The 20,612-nt window shown below is 37.3% G+C and overlaps 2 protein-coding genes across 8 annotated transcripts in view; both read left to right on the top strand.

The window, feature by feature from the left end:
- The window catches only part of LOC100181766 (phosphatidylinositol 3,4,5-trisphosphate-dependent Rac exchanger 1 protein), a 22,184-nt gene extending 5,047 nt beyond the window's left edge, over positions 1–17,137 (top strand). The window contains exons 2-12 of one of the 6 annotated variants that reach the window (XM_026840783.1): positions 2,839–3,038; positions 5,444–5,554; positions 6,406–6,573; positions 11,011–11,245; positions 11,641–11,847; positions 12,626–12,730; positions 12,867–12,977; positions 13,115–13,333; positions 13,473–13,535; positions 14,839–14,924; positions 16,401–17,137. In XM_026840783.1, the coding sequence (XP_026696584.1) occupies positions 11,090–11,245; positions 11,641–11,847; positions 12,626–12,730; positions 12,867–12,977; positions 13,115–13,333; positions 13,473–13,535; positions 14,839–14,924; positions 16,401–16,590 (1,137 nt within the window). In that variant the 5' untranslated portion in view covers positions 2,839–3,038; positions 5,444–5,554; positions 6,406–6,573; positions 11,011–11,089 and the 3' untranslated portion in view covers positions 16,591–17,137. Of the gene's footprint in view, positions 1–2,838; positions 3,049–5,443; positions 5,555–6,405; positions 6,574–11,010; positions 11,246–11,640; positions 11,848–12,625; positions 12,731–12,866; positions 12,978–13,114; positions 13,334–13,472; positions 13,536–14,838; positions 14,925–16,400 lie in introns of all 6 variants that reach the window. The other 5 variants (XM_026840782.1, XM_026840785.1, XM_018817509.2 and 2 more) reach the window with 5 other exon arrangements.
- Positions 17,138–17,426: 289 nt separating this feature from the next.
- Positions 17,427–20,093, top strand: LOC100184151 (histone H3.v1). Of its 2 annotated transcripts, none has more exons than XM_018817788.1 (4): positions 17,427–18,270; positions 18,345–18,407; positions 18,469–18,603; positions 18,829–20,093. In XM_018817788.1, exons 1-4 carry the CDS (start codon positions 17,886–17,888, stop codon positions 19,260–19,262), a joined length of 1,017 nt encoding a protein of 338 aa, XP_018673333.1. In that variant the 5' UTR covers positions 17,427–17,885; the 3' UTR covers positions 19,263–20,093. The 2 variants fall into 2 exon arrangements, with proteins under 2 accessions (XP_018673333.1, XP_002132008.1); XM_002131972.4 differs by having other exon boundaries at positions 18,826–20,093.
- The last annotated feature ends 519 nt before the right edge of the window (positions 20,094–20,612 follow it).

Below are 20,612 nucleotides of genomic sequence, written 5' to 3'. Positions count from 1 at the left end.
AGCATATGTTCAACCTGTTTTACATATACACAACACAAACTCATGACATATACAAACATACCTTCTACAAACTCTTGGTCCAGTAGTGATTAAGACACAAATTTAATGAGCTGCTGTCCACCATCCATTTTGATCAATATTTTAAAGTAAATGTTTCAACATACAATTTTTTACTTAAAAAATCATTATTTCAACTACATCTGCATTATGGCAGTTTGATTAATAATTGTTCAGTAGCACCACACATCCTTTCTCATTGCCAAATTAGGATCATCATTCCTGTACAAACTATATTCGGTACTGTTTCTTATACTAAATGCATCCTAAAGATAGAAAAACTTATTGTTTGTAGCTGAAACTTCGTATTTGGTTGAAAACCATATATATTAAACTAGTTTATAACTAAACATTGTCTAAACCCTCACTCCAAATAGTAAAACAAGCACCCGCAACCTCAAAGCTAAATGTGAACTGACGCGCGCGCCGTGAAATGCCTCTTTTTTTCGAGACTTTTCTCGTCTGGACCACCTCGCGACTTGGTCCGAATTTGCCGTCTTTTTTGAAAGTGACTCAGCAAATATTTGCCGCTTTTTCCGAAAAAAAAGCGGTATGCCTTCTTTTTTTTGGCCATGTGAACGGGCTACATATTTACGAACAATAAGTTTTATTTTTCAAAATCTGGTATAATATAAGTTTCTCGGAGTATAGTTTTGTTGCAAAGACTATAAAACTTGAATCAATAACCGATATTTTATGTCTTTTTAACATATTTCTGTATAACGTTAGATCAGAGTCCGTATATGAATATATAAACATGTTTATATACGAACTCTGCGTTAGATTACAGCTGGGTAAACAACCTAGCTGGTTTTCCAAGTTCCAGCTCGTTAAATAAAGACTTTTTTGTCTTGCCATCTTAACTTTATGATAGTTTTAGCGATGATGCGTTATATAATCATTATATACACATACCTACATTTATCCTTAAATATAGGCTGTAACATCCTGTCTTACTGGTTAGGATTCATCGTAAAAACGTCATTATAAATCGGAGCCTTTGGCCAACTGCCGAGATTATGGTATTTTAAATAATGACATCAACTGACGGCGAAAGGTACGCGCGTGACTCGATCATTGCGTCATAATCGCAAGATGCAGCATTATTTAATGCCAAACAACCGAAACAATTAATAGACACTTGTCGGTTCACTTTTTGGACTTGTAAAACGTGAACCACAAGAATTGAAAAGGTTTTCGGGGTTAGTCATTTCTAAAGATTTAGTATTTTAATGCATCAGGCGTGGAATTTCCCGGTTTTGCTTTAAATATATAAAGCCGAGTCCAGCGCGTATATTGGCCATGAATCGCATTTGCTGAAGTTCAGTTAACTGCAAAGTTTTATAGAGGCATATAACGATCAAATTAGTGTGAAAAAGTTATGCTTACGTTGAGACGCAGTCGATTTTTCTTTTATAAAGAACCCTTGTAAAATAAATATGTAGAATTAGCATTTTTTAAAATCTTATATTACTTCTTATATGAGTGGTATAATAGTTAGGTGGGGAAGATAGCTTTTCATTCTACTTTCACGTCCTATATTTGGCAGTAAACAAAGAGAATTCAAGGAATTATAAAACCGTATCTTCACGACTCTTCTAGGCCTTTGTTGATTGTTTAAAACACGATCAGGATATTTGGATGTTTTGTGCTGAAGGTATTCCATCTTAACCGACCGTGCTATATATCTGTAGTGTAGATAAGCTGATAGTTGACAAAAGTCTACAGGGAGACCAATGCAATAAATATACTTCGACCATAAGTATATATCTTCACCACAAATGTGAGGTTTCCCCACCAGCGCAGTTTTTAAAATACCTCACTGTAGAAAGGCATTGCATTTTCAGTAGTTATGTAACATCAGCTGCTACTGATTCGATTACAGATTTACGTATCCCAATTTGCTGTAGGCTATACAAATGCATCCGTTAAGGCCTAGCAGGCTACAACATACTATATTGCAGAATTTGTGTCTTGATAAATAGGCTTAAATGTGTTCTAAGGTACCATCAAAGTTTTAAAGTACAAAACAGCTTTTGAAAAAAATAAGTTTCAAAACCGCAAGTTCGACCGCTGGAGTAAAAAGGGCCGTGGCGCAATGCATGGGACTTCCCATTAGAAAAAGTCACTCAACTTCAATCGTTTCTAGTTTCTAAAATACTAAAGAAAGTTCAAAGTTCCTTTCCGATTTAGTATAATATATGCTTCTTCTTATATAAAAAAATGTAAAATATAGACTTTATTATGTTTTAATTTTCAATTGAACATAGCTATAAAGCTGGCACGAGGTGTATATCAACACCCGTGTTATAACGACTGTCGTTTTCCGACCACGCGAGGATAAAGCGTATAAGTTACATTCATTCATTGTTTTTTTTTGTTATAATTATTCGTTTTACTTACGCAAAACCTAAGTATTTTACCTGCGCAAAATAAACTGGTGTTTTATCTGCGCAAAAACTGGGCATTTTACATGCGCAAAAATGAGTATTTTACATGAGCAAAACACATGATCAAGAAACTGTTTTTTAAACATGAGGAAGAAACGCGCATAAAACGGGGGGTTTATGCGCAAAAAAACGTGCGCAATAAACTGTTTTTTTTTTACATGCGCAAATAGTTGAGTGCTGCTACAAAATATGAACGTGTTCACCAGATTAACTAGTTCACACATATTGTTTAAATTACAGCGCTTTGGCGGCATGACGCTATTTATTTATAGTTGCATTCTGAACAGTTATTCGCAGAATTATCTTATTTTTTGTATTTTTATGCCCCCAGGTCCTTACCAGAACAAGTTTCTTGGGCTAAAAATTATACAAAATGGTTTGCAGGAAAGAAATGCTAACAAAAATATTTATTGAATTCATTGGAATATATAAAAACATTGGAATTATGATTCGCTGTGAGGAGGGAAACAGTGAACACAAACGTCATACAGCAGGACATAACTTCATACAGCAGGACATAATATATCGCAGGTGAAAAAAAGTGAGTTTTAGTATAAAAGGGTGGGAAAATGGGACACCTTTTTTTCTATTTTTATGTCTCATTTGGTAGCAAACAAAGAAAGGTCATAAAAGACACCCATATAGACCTTTGCTAATTGTTTAAAACACGGTCAACTTATTGGGTATTTTGTGCTAAAGGTGTCCCGTCTTCCCACCTTACTATTATGTAGCATAAACATTAAGTTACATGACACATGATCTAAAACGACCTGCGTGACAGTTACTATACCACATTAATACAAAAAGAGTTCAATTTTTTGTCTGTTTATAAAAGCTAAAATCTGAACACCCCATATTGGTGTTGTTACGACGAAATCATAATTTTCCGCTGGACCCGTGAAATAGTTACGCGGCCTCCTGCCACCTACGTGGCAACGTGAAGCTATAAAAAAATAAAAAAATGTTTAAAACAGTGTTTCCAAAAAAAAACAATATTAACAGCGAAGCTTTGGCGATTCAATATCTACTGGAATTTTACAATGTTAGTCAAATTGATCTGGAAACCGAAGTAGAATATATTCTGTGGTTTAAGATAGGATACCATTATAGCACATAATATCCCGTGTTCCCTGATTGTGTTTTGAACAATTAACAACGGAATCGCGGGGAAACTGTTATACAATGTGGGAAGATGAGGCACCTTTTAACTCTATTTTCGCGTTCCATTTAGTAGTAAACAAATAACATTCAAACAAATATAAAACTATATTCTCACAACTCCTATAGATCGTTAATTGTTCAAAACACGATTAAGATATTTGGATATTACGAGCTAAAGGTGTACCATGTTCCCCCACCCTTTTTTTCCACCAAACGGGACGGAAATTCATTGAGCAACACTGGATTAAGAATTTTGTGGCGGAACCGATCCGCTGATTACAGAATAATCGAAAAATCGCGGACGTCGAATCTACCATGTATTTTAAGAAAGCTTTGTCTTATTATAAGAACTGCGTGCTATACCGCCCGCGAGATTGACATCCTTTAAGCTTTCGCGTGCAAAACTATTCGAACTTGCTCAGCAGGTTTTTGTGCGTGCAATATTACTCCGCCATTTTCCTTCAAAACAATCTATTTGATTTCTTGGTGTTTTTATGAACCTGCGATTTAAATATTTTAGCGCAATTAGTGTAGTACTAGTTAACACTGATTCAATTGCAAAACGCGAAAAAACTTCTTTGAGTCAAGCAGTTACATGAACTTTAAATTATAAAAACAGTTAGCGCACACGGGCGTGAAAATAGTGACACCACCTACGACAAAGCTATACTGGGTAAGGAGAGAATCGGACCAAACGTATGGTTACGCATTACCGGCGGGTCGATGGTCTATTTTTACGCACCTCCACACCGGGTGCAACTTAGGAAGTTTAAATTCGATTTCATACATAGTTATATAAAAGGTTAAAAATGGATTTCACTTTTAAAGGTTTATTTTAAGAACTTCGTTCGACCGTACAGATAAATTTTGGGGCCTATTTTCACACCAGCGATTTACGCACTAACATACGGACTCCTTTAATTATTTTGGGGTTAACACAAAAGTCGCACCATTCTAAACGCTAATATGGAAAAACCGCGTCCAATTTTCCGTTTATAGTTTGGTATAATACAACCCATAAGTGATCAAGTGTATTATTAATTATGATGAGGGTGACGTAAGATCGTTATCCTATATTTCCTAATCGTGTTTTTGATAATTACAACGCTTTATAGAATTGTGAAAATACGGTTATAACCATAAAAGTATTGTTTTCTGCCAATTTAAACGATAGAATAAAAACTGGGACCATCTTACCCCAAACTACTAATACTGGCAATAATATCCAAATATTCTGATCGTGTTTTTACAGGTTAAACGGCATATGGGAATCGTAAGGATACGGTTTTACCACTTCAGTATACTATGGTTTTACTAGAAATCGTTAAATGTTTGTTTAGTACCAAATTGGAAGTGCAAATAGATTGAAAATTTGTCCCATCTTTCCCCACCCTACTATATATCATGTGCTCACGTGTATAGACTGTTTGGACCAAATCCCCAGAAAATACGGTGTTTTTATGACTCTGGTTACTTTATCCCAGAGCGCAATGAACAACAAAAAGGGTGCAATATTTTGGGGTATAGTAAACTTATATATACGTCTTTTGATGTGTTTGTTACAGAAAAAGCATCTCATTTTTTCTACTAATTATGAAAACATATAAATGAAATAGATGTATTAAAATAGCAGGATATTGAAATAAATATAGGAACGCGCGACAACAAAGATGATGGCAGTGATACGATGTAGCTAGACGGCAAAAAATAAGGAATATAGTAAATGTACAGTTCACTAAATTTACGAATAAAATAACATGTAGAATACTGTACAGATTCGTTCGCAATATAATGAACTCATGAACAGCTGATAATTACGAGGGGATTTACTCACAGAAAAATGGGGTACTGAACTTTACCGGGGGTGGCCCGGTGCAATCACAAAAGTGAGTTCAAAATAATAAGTTGAAATATATGTTTCTAAATTCTCATCCGGTTTCAGTCTGCTAATCCACCCCTTTTGTAATCATATCGTTTTTAAATATAATTGCGCAATAAAATTCTCTATACGTGACAACAATAATAAAATTGCAGGTTTAAGATTATTTTGCAAGTTTTAAGTTTCGTTAAATGCGTCGTACAGTGCAGTTGCAAGACCGTAGGAATTTTTTACACGTATGTTGTATGGGGTAGAAATGACATTTAGTTTTTCTCGATGCTAACATGGCTTTCGTCAACCGATATAGATGAGCTGAAAGTTCGTTAAGACAAGTTCCAGTCTGTGAACGACTCGCTGTTGTCACTTCATATTTCTTTGACTAAAAAGGAATTAACAGGTTAACAATAAAACGGTAGAATGGCTAGAGTTTAAATAATTTAATAATAATGACAAAAACTCATTTTTGATTCACACAAATATAGGTTTTATATAACATATGTATCTTAAAGCGATTTAAAAATGTTCAGTCAAAAACTACAACTTGTGCGTCGGAGTAAAATCAGTGTATATATTTACTGTAGAAATTAGATAATATTTTAAGGGAAAACTTAAGAAAAGTGTTTTGCTAAACCAACTAAAACTTTAAATAATAAACATAAAAATTTATTTCTTTAAAAGTAGCATCAGAAATATTCTAGTCCTTTAAAGTAACTTATCTAACCGGATTTTAAAGTGTATTGTAATCAAATATTTTCCGCATTTAGGCGGTAAATTTATGGGGACAGTTAAAAATTTGGTTCCTGTGCATTTATTGTGGTATACCGTTTAAAAAATAATATTAAACGCGTGGTTTTGCAGTAATATTCACCTGATGGTGGTTTATGTGTTTGGTCAAGCTCCTCATTTCAAGAAAAAGTGAATGGGCAACTCCGGTTACACTGTTGCGGGAAGCATCCGCTGTGTTACTCACCAAATGGTTGCTCATCAACGCCTGTGCCACCCTGAGCAAAGAACATGAACTATAAGGTACGAATCAAGAAAACATGATGACGTTTTAGAGTCGTTAAGGTGGCTGTACACAGTATCCGGCATGCGAATTCGTTTGCTAAGTCGTATGCAAACCCATTTCCGAGTTCCGCATGCGGCAGCGAAATCCGGACAAAACCGAAAAAAACTCACGAATTCCGGATACTGTGTACAGTCACCTTTACTCGTTTAAAGCATATATACGGGTCGCACGGCTTGCAAAAGTTCCAAATTTTAATTTTAGTCGTTGACCTCTCCAAAACTTTCGTTTTTGGAAACCGAGTTTAAGGTGCGGGTAAAAATTTTCTTTTGTATTTCTCACCGTAAATAATCCATAAGACTCTCAGTGTTGTCCCTTCTTTCGATGCAGCGTTGGCGTTTAAGCGTTGGCATTCTCGTCTGCAAATATAATCCTTATCAAAATGGCGAAAACATTTTGCAGCTTAGAAAAGTGGGGCGTGGGAAACCATTCTTAAAAACAGAACTAACCAAAACTATGCATCGCATTGTAAGGTGATTCACGTATCAACCGGAGCCGCCCGATTCGGGAATATTCTTGTACCAGACGGATTCCGTTTAATAAAGGTCAAAATCGTGACATTGTAATCCAGACAAAATGTTTATATATAGGGCAAACTCGTGTCAAAGCGAGCGTTAAAATATATTTAAAAGCACGTCCACGTTAACGCTTGCATTGGGCAAAATAGCAAAGTATAAATTACACGCAATGTAACTAAATAAAAATGTTATAACACTGCGGGATAATATTGACAGCACTGTTAGCACATAAATTCCCATACTTACTAGTCGTATATTTTTAACAATTACCAACATGTTGTTAAAGTCGTGCTGGGACCACAGTTATATGTACTATTATAATATTCTTTGTTTACTACCATGAAAAACGAGAAATTAAAAACATTGACCGTCTTATTGCACCGACTCTTAATTGTTTGTCATTTTATTCTGTATTAATTTGGCGGCTCAGTCAGTATACCTCATGCTAAAGAGATCTCAATTTTATTTTTGCCCATAAAAAGACTTTCCAACCCGCTAATTAAACAAGTGATTGTAGGTTTCTAAAATACATATTTGAAATACTTGAGAACTTACCGGAACGCTTGTAACTATGTTAAGACGGTTTGAGATGTTCCCGATTTTCCTTAACCGCAATACGTTGGAAAATGAAGCCAGTTCTCCTAGTAGGCCGTGGTCGTTCCGCCCCTTTGTTCTATGATGCCCCATAGTTGGATTCGCAGAGACTCGTCCCCCGTCTTCGTAGGTCAAAACGAGTCCGAGAATGGTGTATACCAGCACCATAAGATCCGAAGGCAGAACGGATAATTGCATCTCGGCGGTGATTAATAATTAAGTTTAAAACGTTTTTTACCTGGAGAATAATTGCGTGAAAATGTAACCGAGCAATAAACAAAACCGTTCAGTTTTGACACCGTGGCAAATATGCCTCACTGCACTATGCCTGTACGCTGCGACTCTGAACTATCATCGCATAAACAACAAAGCGGCGATATATTATATTGTAAACTTTGCTCGCCAAAGTTTACAAATACTGTTCCGTTGCGTCCTTGTCTGCACTTCTCAGAATGGGCGTTCATTGCCTCATCTTTATAGCCGCAAATTTGAAGCGCGAAAAAAGTTATAGTGACTTTTAATCTGATAAAATTAGATGAATGTGGTTCGACAGCCGGTTCGGTTAGTTTAAAACTGGCTTCCCCTCTTAAACAGAAGCAATATTTTGTTGCTAGGTCGCATTTAGGTCGTTTAGATTGAGGTCTATCTGTAAATTATTACCTAATTAAGGGACAGCAGAGACAAAAACAACAGTTATTTTGAAAGGGTTTGCTTTATTGCTTTATATCATCGCAAATTATTCGGTTAACCGGTTGCAATGTTTTTTCGTCAAAAATCCAAAAATGCAGATTTTGCATCATAAATGTATCGCCTGCAGGTTTGGTATTAATTAATAACACGCATGTCGTCGCATTCGTAAAACCACCCGGGGGTAAGATGAACCACGGGTGACGCACGATTATGTTTTGATGCTAATCACCTGCGCTTACCCAATTACAAGCGTATGATGGAACTACGTCCAGAAAGTAGATTACAAAGCGGAAAGGAGTTAATATGATTCGATATAGTAGGTTGGGGTAAGATGGGACACCCTTTTCGCATACAATATCCAAACATCCTGTTACGTTTTTAACAATTAATATATGGGAGTCGTGGGGATACGGTTTTATAATTTTTTAAAATGTTCTTTGTTTACTACCACAAAAGACCAGAAAATAGAATATAAGTGTGTCCCATCTTCCCCCAAACTACTATATAGTTAAAGACTGTTTTGCAGTTAGTTTTCGTACAGCTTTGATTCCGCCTGTATTTACGTATTTGCTGCACTAGTTCAACCCGCCTTCTTGTGCCTGCCCGTACTCTGGGTATCGCGGTACCGGTTTCGTAACGAGAAAGACCGGTAAGGGTCAGCAGATGTCTGTATCTCTTACCGGCGGCACCTATCGACACCGGCAGGAACCAAGCGCCACTAACTGTTACGACTTCTCCCGGAACCGACTTGACCAGCAACATAGAAGCTACCGTAATAATTTGAAATGTTTACAACCGCGGCATAAACTGGCTTTGCGAATTAATTACCTTTTTAAAAAGCCTACTGGAACTCGCCGGGCGTCTACAGCTGCTTTCGTATTCCTTATGCAGTGATTTCTTTCAAATCCACACTTCTTATACACCCGAAATCTAGATATACAGATAAGGAGAACGGCGCCTTGGCTATAACTGAATTTTCGCGTTAAATTTGACCAATGATAAAAATCGTCTGCTGCGGCATAGAAAGTCATGGAAGTTGTCGCGCTGGAGGAATATGCGGGTAGAAGGTCGAGTAATATAAAATCGAACTATCCACGGCCGTTGCAGATTCCTAAAATAAATATTTCCATCTGTGGTAACATTTGGCTTCCAACTTCAAATAAGGAATGACCTTTCCTATCGGAAGAATTGAAAAATGGCTCCTGTCTATACCTGCATGATTATGCAGGTCATGTAGTATAATACGTTTCGTCGCACCAATCACTTTTTCCAGAAATGGGGTTTATTTCAAAACCTTCCTGCCAAAAGAATGTCACGCTTATTGGCTATATATTATACGTGGATACGCCCGTCGTTCGTGTACAAGAATTCTTTAACACTCATATGCTCTTGTTAGTAAGAAACACACAATCGTCGTGCCGATATCATCCACGTTACTGTATTATTTGTAGTTACGCGAAAACGCCAATGAACAACTTCATTAGATTGGATCTTCCGTATGCTAAGTGGACTGCTTCGCTTGCATTAAAATGCATCACATTACAGGCTAAACCAGCAAGTAAGCATGCTTATCGATTACAAACACGCCTACAATGATTAGTAACATGACCGGCGGCGCGTTTACGCTTTGCGGGAAACGGTTGTGACAGCAGTCAAACTACAGCACAACAGTTTACAGCCAACAGTTTCAAGTATCAGTGAAATTACTTTAATTGTTGCGAGCAAAAGATTTCAGTGGTAGATGGGATCTAGGAATATATGACCATTATGCTTATATACCGGGTTTATCGCCACAATGTTTGTCCACGCAAATTCGAAAGCTTGCCGATTCAATATTGTATAATACCATAACAACAATGCTTAGTTCCGTGTCGCACAGGTACTGTTTAAAATATGAGTCACTGCTGCAGTTTATTTACTCTCGCAGAGCACGCATTCATTCAGCCCGTTTCATCAAATTTTGCGTATAGTTGAGTACAATATAGAGGTATAGAAGTGAGAACATAGATTGAATGGAAATGCGAGCGTATTGTTAAACGTACTGATCGAAACCTGAAAAGTAGTTACGTAATTTTCGTTTTACAGAAGCCGATATGTTACGTCATACATACAGCGTTTTAAGTGGAAATATTCATGACGTAATATCGTGATCTCTTTGTTGCTGTGAACTGAATGTGCTTCACGCAAATGATATCTTCATAGATTTAGCGCAAGCGCTTATGTGGTCAAGTATACCACAGTTGAGCTACAATGTGGTTGCGGTTTATGTTTGAATCAGTTAGTGTTAAGAAAAGTTTTTGTTTAAATTACCAAGGCGTTTTACGTTTGGCTTTGTTTTGATGTATGGCTGATTAACAATACTGTTTTCGCATGCATGCTATATAGGTTGGAGGACGATGGTTTATGTTTTCATTTTCTTATTCGTCCCATTCGGTAGTAAACAAAGAATATTTACAGAATTACGTAATCGCATCCTCGTCTAAAACGGCGCTAATAATGATTGTAAATAAGATTAGATATTATAGAATATTATATGCTCTTCATCTTAACTTATAATTTTTAACTCTTTTTATTGCATTTATTGTTTAATAATAGATTCTCGAAGGCTTAAATAGAGACTGCTGGTAATATCACAATATAAACAATCTAAGCTGAAGTATATCGATCCAAAAGTATGTCAAACAACAATGGACAAAGCTCGCCGTCAATCACGAACGATGAAATAGAATTAACTGCTGAAAATAAGATCAAAATAGTCAGAGCTGGAATAATGGAGGAAATCCTGAAAAGAGAGACAAATTACGTCAAGATTTTGAAATTCGCAGTCGATGTAAGACATGTTTAATCCCATATTTTTTTAAGTTATCGTGAATTATAAAAAGGAATTTAATATGACCTGGCTTATGTGTATATAGTGGTGTGGGGAAGATGGGACACCTTTTTGTTCTTTTTTCTCATTTGGTACTAAACAAAAACATTCAAGGAGCTGTAAAACTGTATGCGCACGACTCGCATGAACCGCTGTTAATTGTTTAAAACACGTTTAGGGTACGTGGATCTGCTGAAGGGGTGTCCCACTTTACCCCAACCCCACTATATGTACTCCTTTTTTTAAATAAAACGTTCGAATGCTTATTTATATCAAAAGTAGAATAATAAAATATTTTATGTTGCTGTTTTCTATGTTATAACCCTTTGATTAAGACACGTTCATTTCCTTTATAGAAAATGAAAACAGACCTCGAAAAATGTGCAGATCACATTGAATATGAAATCGACGACGGGCATGTCAGAGCTTTATTTGGTAACATGCCAGACCTGCTGAAACTTCATGAGATGCTTCTGGAAAAGTTAAAAATCAATGTCGAAAGCGCTGCTGATTTGACGAAACCGCAAAGTGATTTCAGCATTGGAAATATTGTTGTACAGTTGGTAAGTTGTGTCTTAGTGTACAAGTGATTATTCTATTCTATGTGGGTGAGGACCCGTACCTTGAAACGCTATGATTTTTCCAGAATGTATGCCAGAATCGGTTCATTACTCCATTGTTGTGGTTTATATTGTCAATATTGCCAATTATGTGAGTTTGGTCTTGCGCAACGTAGCACGCTATCGGGCCTATAGGATTTAGGTTAGGATGTAGCCATTTCCCCAATATAGGGAAAGTTTAGCCTCTATATGAAAAATGCCTTGTCATGTATTCTATAGATTGTTTACAGTCATGTGCTGCATGTAGAATGTAACACGCCACCGAACCGATGACGATATAAATCTGCTCTGGTTGCCCCCAGGCAAAACGTAATATATAACTAATAGCTCTTCCAATAAAACGTAAATAAACTATTTTCTCTTCTGCTAATGTTTTTACATGTCGACTTGCACGAAACGTTACCTACGTAATATTTCACAAAACACGGTTTCTTAAAAATATGTATTTTATGACTGATAACAACATAGAACGATAAGCTTATTTATTCATATTGTAGGGGGAGATGGGACACCTTTATAGCACATAAGATCCAAACATCCTGATCGTGTTTTAAACAATTAACAACAGGCTATGGGAGTCGTGCGAATACGGTTTTATAAATCTTTGAATGAACTTTGTTTACTACCAATTGGGTCGAGAAAACATAATGAAAAGGTGTCCCATTTTTACCCATTCTACTATATATTAAAGTCGAATTTTATTGAATGACAATTTCAACAGAAAGACAATTTTCAAGTTTATGACATTTACTGTTCAAATTACGAACGAGCAGAAAAGGTCGCTGCGAATGTCTTGAAGATGGCAAGCCTAAAGAAAACATTTGAGGTAAGAAAATAAGGAAATCGATGTATAAGATCACACAGCTATATATGCTTACGCCTTGTGCCTATATACCCACGTATATGAATATCGCCCCCGCTATAATAAGTATAAACAGACCGACGCGCGTTTTGTTTTTCAGAACTGGCTTGCAGAGATACCGAAGCTTGAAACTGCCATTACCTGTAGCGTGCTGGAATTTTCTCTGAAAGAACCTCTGCAGCAGATCTGCCGATTCAGCGTATTGCTAAAGGTGAACAGCATAGTTGGACTTCTTAAAACGTTATCTTGGCGTATACGTCTTTATGGTCTTAAATACGAAGGATTACTAGTAATATGCTGTATGGCATGTTACACGATTCTTTAACTTTTACGTGATATTATTTCCAGGTACTGGCTGTTTTCACTGCTCCCTCGCACAAAGACCTCTGTGACGTCATAGCGGCTTATCAGATCGCGCACGCAGCGTTGACGTCGATTGAAGCAGGACGTCGATCATCTGCACTTAAAGCAGCCTATGCATTATGTGATACTCTTCAGAAAACTTGGGATGACCGTTCCCTTTGCAATAAAATGGGATTCCTTACTAAAAGAGGTGGAAGCGTTAAGGTGATTCATCCTTTATCAGATGATCCCGGTCGATTATTGTTATCTTGTTATTGATCTTTATAAGAAACATACCAGACACCTGTCCCATGTATTATAATCGGTAATCGCCAGTTCATATATTGACTCACCTACCTTTCAGAGTTGGAAGATACGGTGGTTCACTTTGAGAGGATATGAACTAAAATATTTTGACGAACCCGTGGTAAGTGTTAGTGAGGGTAATATGGGATATCATACTGTCGGGTAAGATGAGATACTTTACTGTGGGGTAATATGGGATACCAAACTGTGGGGTAAGATGAGATACTTTACTGTGGGGTAAGATGAGATACTTTACTGTGGGGTAATATGGGATACCAAACTGTGGGGTAAGATGAGATACTTTACTGTGGGGTAATATGGGATACCAAACTGTGGGGTAAGATGAGATACTTTACTGTGGGGTAATATGGGATACCAAACTGTGGGGTAAGATGAGATACTTTACTGTAGGGTAATATGGGAAACAACACTGTGGGGTAAGATGAGATACTTTACTGTGGGGTAACATGGGAAACAACACTGTGGGGTAAAATAAGATACCATACGCTGTGGGGTAAGACAGAATACCATACTGTGGGGTAAGATAGAATACCAAACTATGGGGTAATATGGGATACCAAACTGTGGGGTAAAATGGGATACCAAGCTGTAGGGTAATATGGGATACCATACTGTGGGGTAAGATGGGATACTAAACTGTGGGGTAAGATGGGATATCTACCATACTGTGGGGTAAAATGGGATACCATACTGTGGGGTAAGATGGGATGCCAAACTGTGGGGTAAAATGGGATACCAAGCTGTGGGGTAATATGGGAAACCATACTGTGGGGTAAGATGGGATACTAAACTGTAGGGTAAGAGTTGGATACCATACTGTGGGGTAAGATGGGATGCCAAACTGTGGGGTAATATGGGATACCAAACTGTGGGGTAATATGGGAAACTATACTGTGGGGTAAGATGGGATACTAAACTGTAGGGTAAGAGTGGATATCTACCATACTGTGGGGTAAAATGGGATACTAAGCTGTGGGGTACTGTGGGGTAAGATGGGATATCTAGATGAAATTCCTAATATTTCCAAATCTTGTTTTTTTTTGAATTAACAACTCTCTTATAACTTATTTTGCTAGCATAGTATTCTGTAAATATAAATTGTTTACCATATACCAAAGAAGACGGTAAAAAAGAATGAAATTATGTTATTTTACCACAACCAATATACACGAGGACATCTTTCCTGAAACATTTTAAGTTTTACACTTTTTTCACTTTGCATTTTGATTGCACTTACAAAACACTATGTAATTTGGAATAAGATAGTAAAATGGAAAGGTCTTCATTTTTCTCCCCTTTTAATTGATTAGCCTTTGAACCAAAAAGAAAACTGAATATTAAGAACCATTGTACTAAAATATGCTACAAGATGCGTTTATTTAAATGTTAACATTTAATTTTAGGACGAAAAAGCCTTGACTACGCTCGACCTACGTCATTGCAAGTCAGTTCTTGAAAACGACCTTCCGGCAAAACCACACTGTTTTGGGTAAGTGGCATAATATGTATAATACAAATCCGGTGCCGTGGCATAGTGGTTAGCGCGCCGCCTGCTTGTAACCAATTAGTAATGGGTATTGTGGCGTATGTGTCCTTGGGCAAGACACACTTAACGGGAATTGCTTCAACCCAATGGCCACTAATAGGTTGTCCAAATTATCAGCCATACATAAAAAATGAAAAAAATCCAAAAAAATAATCTCCTACAAAGTAACATACATGGTAACTCGTAAGCTGACACGAGGTGTTAAACCCATGTGCGCTATTCTTTTAAAAAATGCTATGTTTACTACCAAATGGGCCAAGAAAACAGAATGAAAGCAAGCATGTCCCATTTTACCACAGCCAAATATTTGCAAAGGCATTTATGAGACACAGCTCCGTCTATACGATTTTAAACTTCAATGCAATAATAAGCAGTATTAAAAACGAGCAAGTGACGACAGCAATATAGTACGGTATGGGGGAGGTGTTAACCTCTTTGTCGGCTTTAAACGGTGGTTTTGATGAAAGAGGGAGAGAGAGTTTACGGTCTGTCATACGTACATCACGACTGGAAGCCTTAATTACATTGGAAAGTATCAGCGGTAAAACATATGCAGGTATATGCGTTAGAATGTATTGCAAAATAGAAAGGTTGTAACAGTGTGAGATTTTAGTCGATTGAATGCTGAGAAATCAACAGGAATAACACGCCTTCGTTTCTATGATTACCGTGCGTGGTAAAATCACAGCACATAGTATACCAGTATTCCAAGTCAACCTTTTATGACTCCCAACAGTCCACACCCATGATCCTTCACCAATAAATTATCCTAGATTTGTAATACCGTATTTGCGCATATTATTTTTACAAAACCCGCATTTAAACGTAAAAAGGTAATAGTATATATGTCCCCATATACACACTTTGTAACTAAGTCATAGTCATAGAAATCACATTCTGCAACGGGATTTTCATTCTAAACATACGTATTTCAATGTAATTATGTTTAGCGGTCACGGAAACATGTCAGTATTGTTAAAGGAAGTACTTGGTTCCTACGTGTTCTATATAGTATGGTGGGAGGAGATGGGACACATTTTCATTCTTTTTTTTCGTCCCATTCGATAGTGAACAAACAACATTGGAAAAATTGTATAGCCGTATTCTCACGGCTCCTATAGACCATTGTTAATTGTTTAAAACATAGTTAAGATATTATGTGCTAAAGGTGTCCCGTTTTACCCCACCCCAATAGTACTGTGGGGTAAGATAACTACCTCTAACACATTAGCCTATTTTAAAGTCGTAAGGATACAGTTTTAGTTCTTTCAATGTTTTTGTTTATTACAAAATAGGACGAGAAATAAGTATTACAATATGCACCATCTTACCCCGGACTGCTGAATTCGTGCAATGTTTACGTATATAACACTAATATCGTAATGATTTTCCACGTGTTATTATGTTCATTTTATACAGACTGGCCTTTTCGGATCGTGTATACTACATGTATGCTGTAACTGCAGAAGAAAAGTCGGAATGGAAGAACCTTATTTCATGGAAGTTGTATTTACTTGTGCAACCAGCTGAAAGGGCGCGCTTAGCTTTATCTGCTCCTGCTACTGTGATCAAATCATCATCTGACCTTATCAAAACATCAACGTCATGACATTCCATGCCCTCAAGTCGCAGTTTTATGTCCAGGTTTGCAATATTTGTATTGTGTATATAGCTTAGTATTGTTTCCATAACATTTATGTATGTTCCATTTTATACGCCTTCTTTTCGTGGTATTTTAACACTGTAGATCTTTTATTGTGTTGAATCTGCTGTAGGCCTGCAATAATGTTTCTCCAATCTGTACAACAGTGCTTCTCATGTGTATTATCGCCCCCAAATATTTTAGAAGTAAGTTGATCTTAATAAGGCTTTTTTACAACGCACTCTTAACTCCATAACATAAAACTTTAATAAGTAAGAAATGTCACACAACGGTAGTGGCGCTCTATGTACCAAATAAAATCGAGGCCTAATTCGGCCAATATTGCGAAGCACTGTTTTATGTTTTAATTGTCGTCTTTCCGTTTCTGTTGACATTACTTATCGGAATCGAAACTGAGGAAAAAGGAAAAACGAAAAGTCTTAATGTTACTGTAACCTTAATGACGATTAGCAAGCGTATTTGTGCAAATATAAAGGTGTCCGAGTTAAACAAACCTAGTTTCGTTTTGTTGTTTTATTAAAGGCAAAGCAAAGTGGTGTAATAGATGTACAGGTAGTATCTGGGTATTTTGGGCGTGTTAAGTATAATGACCATGTCAGACATTTGAGTCATGCGAGATGATGCAGACAACGGTTATCACGTACTTAATTTAACAACGTAGTGCATTTTAAGGTACTTTTTTTAGAATCCTTTAATTTAATACTGTTTTTTAGAAATTATAAAAATGAAACTAGATTTCATTAAATATTCTTTAAAACGCCTTTGCTGTTTTAAAACAAACTTGTATCTTGCAAAACAATAGTAATACAGATGTGACTAATTATATTTGAATTGATCTGCACACCAGACGACAATAGCGTTCATAGCTATAACGGCGGAAAGCAGTACATATAGTTGTGATATTCTTTTAACTCGTTGGATCGAGCAGCATTGTTAGGCTATGCTTCCTTGTAAAAAGCGTAGGCACGTAACTTCCGCGATGGCATGTCTATTGTTCTAGTCGCGCTAGTCACTACTCCCTATCACTTGCAACCGTTAGGATTTAGTTCGGGATTGAACATAATTAGGGAGTCTGTTTATCGGAAATGTATTTTTTTCGGCTATAGGTACAGCTTAAACGTTTTAAAGCCGTTGTTTTGTTTGCTATTTGGTGCCGTCGTTAGACACAGCAAAAGTAGCGACGCTTTTAATATTCATTGAGCTAAATTAAGTGTTTTGTTGTTTGAATACCTTCAGTTAAAATGTCGGAACAAAAAGGAGACGACAGTAACGAACAGAAAGTTACCCAGATTGAGATGATTGACATGAATGCGGATGGTGGGGGCGAGAATAAAGAGGAGAGCAAGGAGGAAGAAATGAATCAGAAAAGTGATGAAGGCGGTGCAAAAGATGACGTTGAAGATAAGAAGGGAGAAGATTCGGATGCGGGAGATGATAAAGATGATGGTAGGGATGGAGAAGAGAAAAAGGGAGAAGGGGATAAGAAAGAAGAGAAAGACGAAGAAGAAGAAAGCGACGAAGAGGAAGAGGACAAAGAGGAAGAAGACGAGGAGGGAAAAGATGACGATGATGAGGAACAAGAGGAAGACGAAGAAGAAAAAGATGACGAAGAAAGCAATCAAAAAGGTGGGGAGCAAAAGTTAAACTTAAAATTAATATTACTGTGTTGTGGGGACTAAAATCTGTTTCATTTATTTCAGAGCAATCCTCGAACATGAATAACGCCCAAAGCTGTGAGGTATTGGTCGAACCAAGAGACGATTGTAAGTTATTTCGAAAATGTTTCACAAGATGTTAGTAAAAACAAATGTTATTTAAACCCAGGTGATTCAGAAGTACACGAGTCGTGCTGGGATAGGTTCTTACACCTCTGGCGACGCTACAAATTGGAGATGATCATAGGAACCGTCATAATTATTTTACTGATCGTCGTTTTTGTGCTGATTGGCACTTTGGCAGGTGTGTGGATTATTTTTTTGTATAAAAGAACACCAGTGTAAAGACAACTGTCGTTATTCGGTCACGAAAAGATAAAGAAAGTTTCATTCATTTTCTTAATGTAAAAATTGATGTATTTTACCTTGGAAGTCATTAAAATTGTTTATCATTGCTTTATAATGAGGCAGGTATGTGTGTGGGTAAAATGTGACTTTAAACATTCCTGTTTTCCCTCAATTTCAGCCACGCCTGCAGGAAACTCTAATAGCGCTGGTAACACAGGTTCGGTTACTACTCAAGTTCCAATGATACCGACACAGTCTCCAGCAACAACAGCAGTTGTACCAACAACAACACCAGCACCAGTTGTATCAGCCACCACTCCTATAGCAGCCACACCAACCACACCATCTATGACCACCCAGCAAGCAACTACAGTACAAGTAACACAGCCATCGGCAACTACGAACGCCAGTGTTGTGACAACAACAACCAGCAATGTAATCCCAACACGGCAGCCAAATGGCACTGTTTCAATGCCAAATATCACTGCCAGTGTTACCAACGGAGCCACATCATTTACAACATTCCCTTCTGCTACACAATCAACAACAAGACCCACTACTCTCCCAATGGCAAGCAACCAAACCACAGTTGCCAACACCAACACCACCGCTTAATCAAGGAACTCAATACGACTTTGCGAATTTATTATTGAAGTCTTCTTGCTTCCTCCAGTCGTCTTCATGTACCAGTATTGGCTTCAGCAAGAGACAGTGTGTTGTAAAGCAGGGTTGAGGAAGATGGGACAACTTTTTAGTCTATTTTTTCGTCTCATTTGGTAGTAAAAAGAACACTCCAGGAATTATAAAACCGTATCTTCACGACTCCTATAGACCTTTGGTAATTGTGTAAAACACAATCAGGATAATTTGAGCTAAAGACGTACCGTCTTCCCCACCCTACTCTATTTTTTTCCATATAAATTTCACCCAAGTTAGGAAACATTCTAATTGCTCTATATCGCGATGCGTGCATTGCATATTCTAATGACGTCAGTTTCCCACTTCCGTCTATTGTTTGTCTTCCATATCGCCGGCTTTTGTCATTTCAGCTTCTGACGTAAAGTTTCACATAATCCACTGTTTTCAATAATCCCCACGCGCCTATGTAATAACACGGTATTATAGTCACGCTGGTTCCTTTATATATTTTGCTTAACTGCATTTTCGATAGCCACAAACATTTGGTTTACTTTTGTTTCCATTAAAGGTAATGTCATCGACATCGCTGTAACTTTGCCCACATGTATTGTTTACACAATGTTTGTTGTTATTTTTTTTGTACATAACTTTCAATCATGTATATACACATCCGTTTACGCCTACACTGTACTTACGTAACTGTTGCCATTCGATTATTCCGATATATTGCGTCATATGATGACGTATTTGTTGACGCAATTTTGTAACTTTCAGCGGAAAATATAATAAATTACTACAAACCAGAAACGATAAGTGTTTAACATAAAACGTAATGACCACCTTTGTGAAAGAGAAAACAGTCTGAAAGCTGCGAACCCGTTTAGTGAGATGCGGTGAAACGTACTCGTATCTAAAATAAGATTACTCGGCACGTAACAGCACGACTTTGCAGGAGGCAAGAATTTATTGGCGTTTAATGTCGTTCGCTCCTGTACCGGAACTCGAACCAGTTTTACATTCTGTACCCGACAGGTCCGGCATGATGGTCCCGGTACGAGGTGACAAACTGATTACTGCATAAAATTGTTTATGGCGGTGCTGAGAGAATTTGTGTTAACATGTTGGAGCTGTTTGCACGGAACTGCACAACCTTGCGGGGCAGGGTACGCTGATCCATTACGTCATTGAACTCGTGGTTTTAAGAAACTGGCACTGAAGTTGGGAAAATGTTGTCATTCGTACAACGCACATCACACGTCATCTGGTCTGTGTCGTACGCCTCGGGCAGAATATGGAGTACGTGGTTCGTCTCCGCTCTTCCATCTA

Source organism: Ciona intestinalis, chromosome 2 (genome assembly GCF_000224145.3).
Source record: "Ciona intestinalis chromosome 2, KH, whole genome shotgun sequence".
NCBI classification, from domain to species: domain Eukaryota; kingdom Metazoa; phylum Chordata; class Ascidiacea; order Phlebobranchia; family Cionidae; genus Ciona; species Ciona intestinalis.
This window is presented reverse-complemented; position numbering and strand designations above follow the sequence as displayed.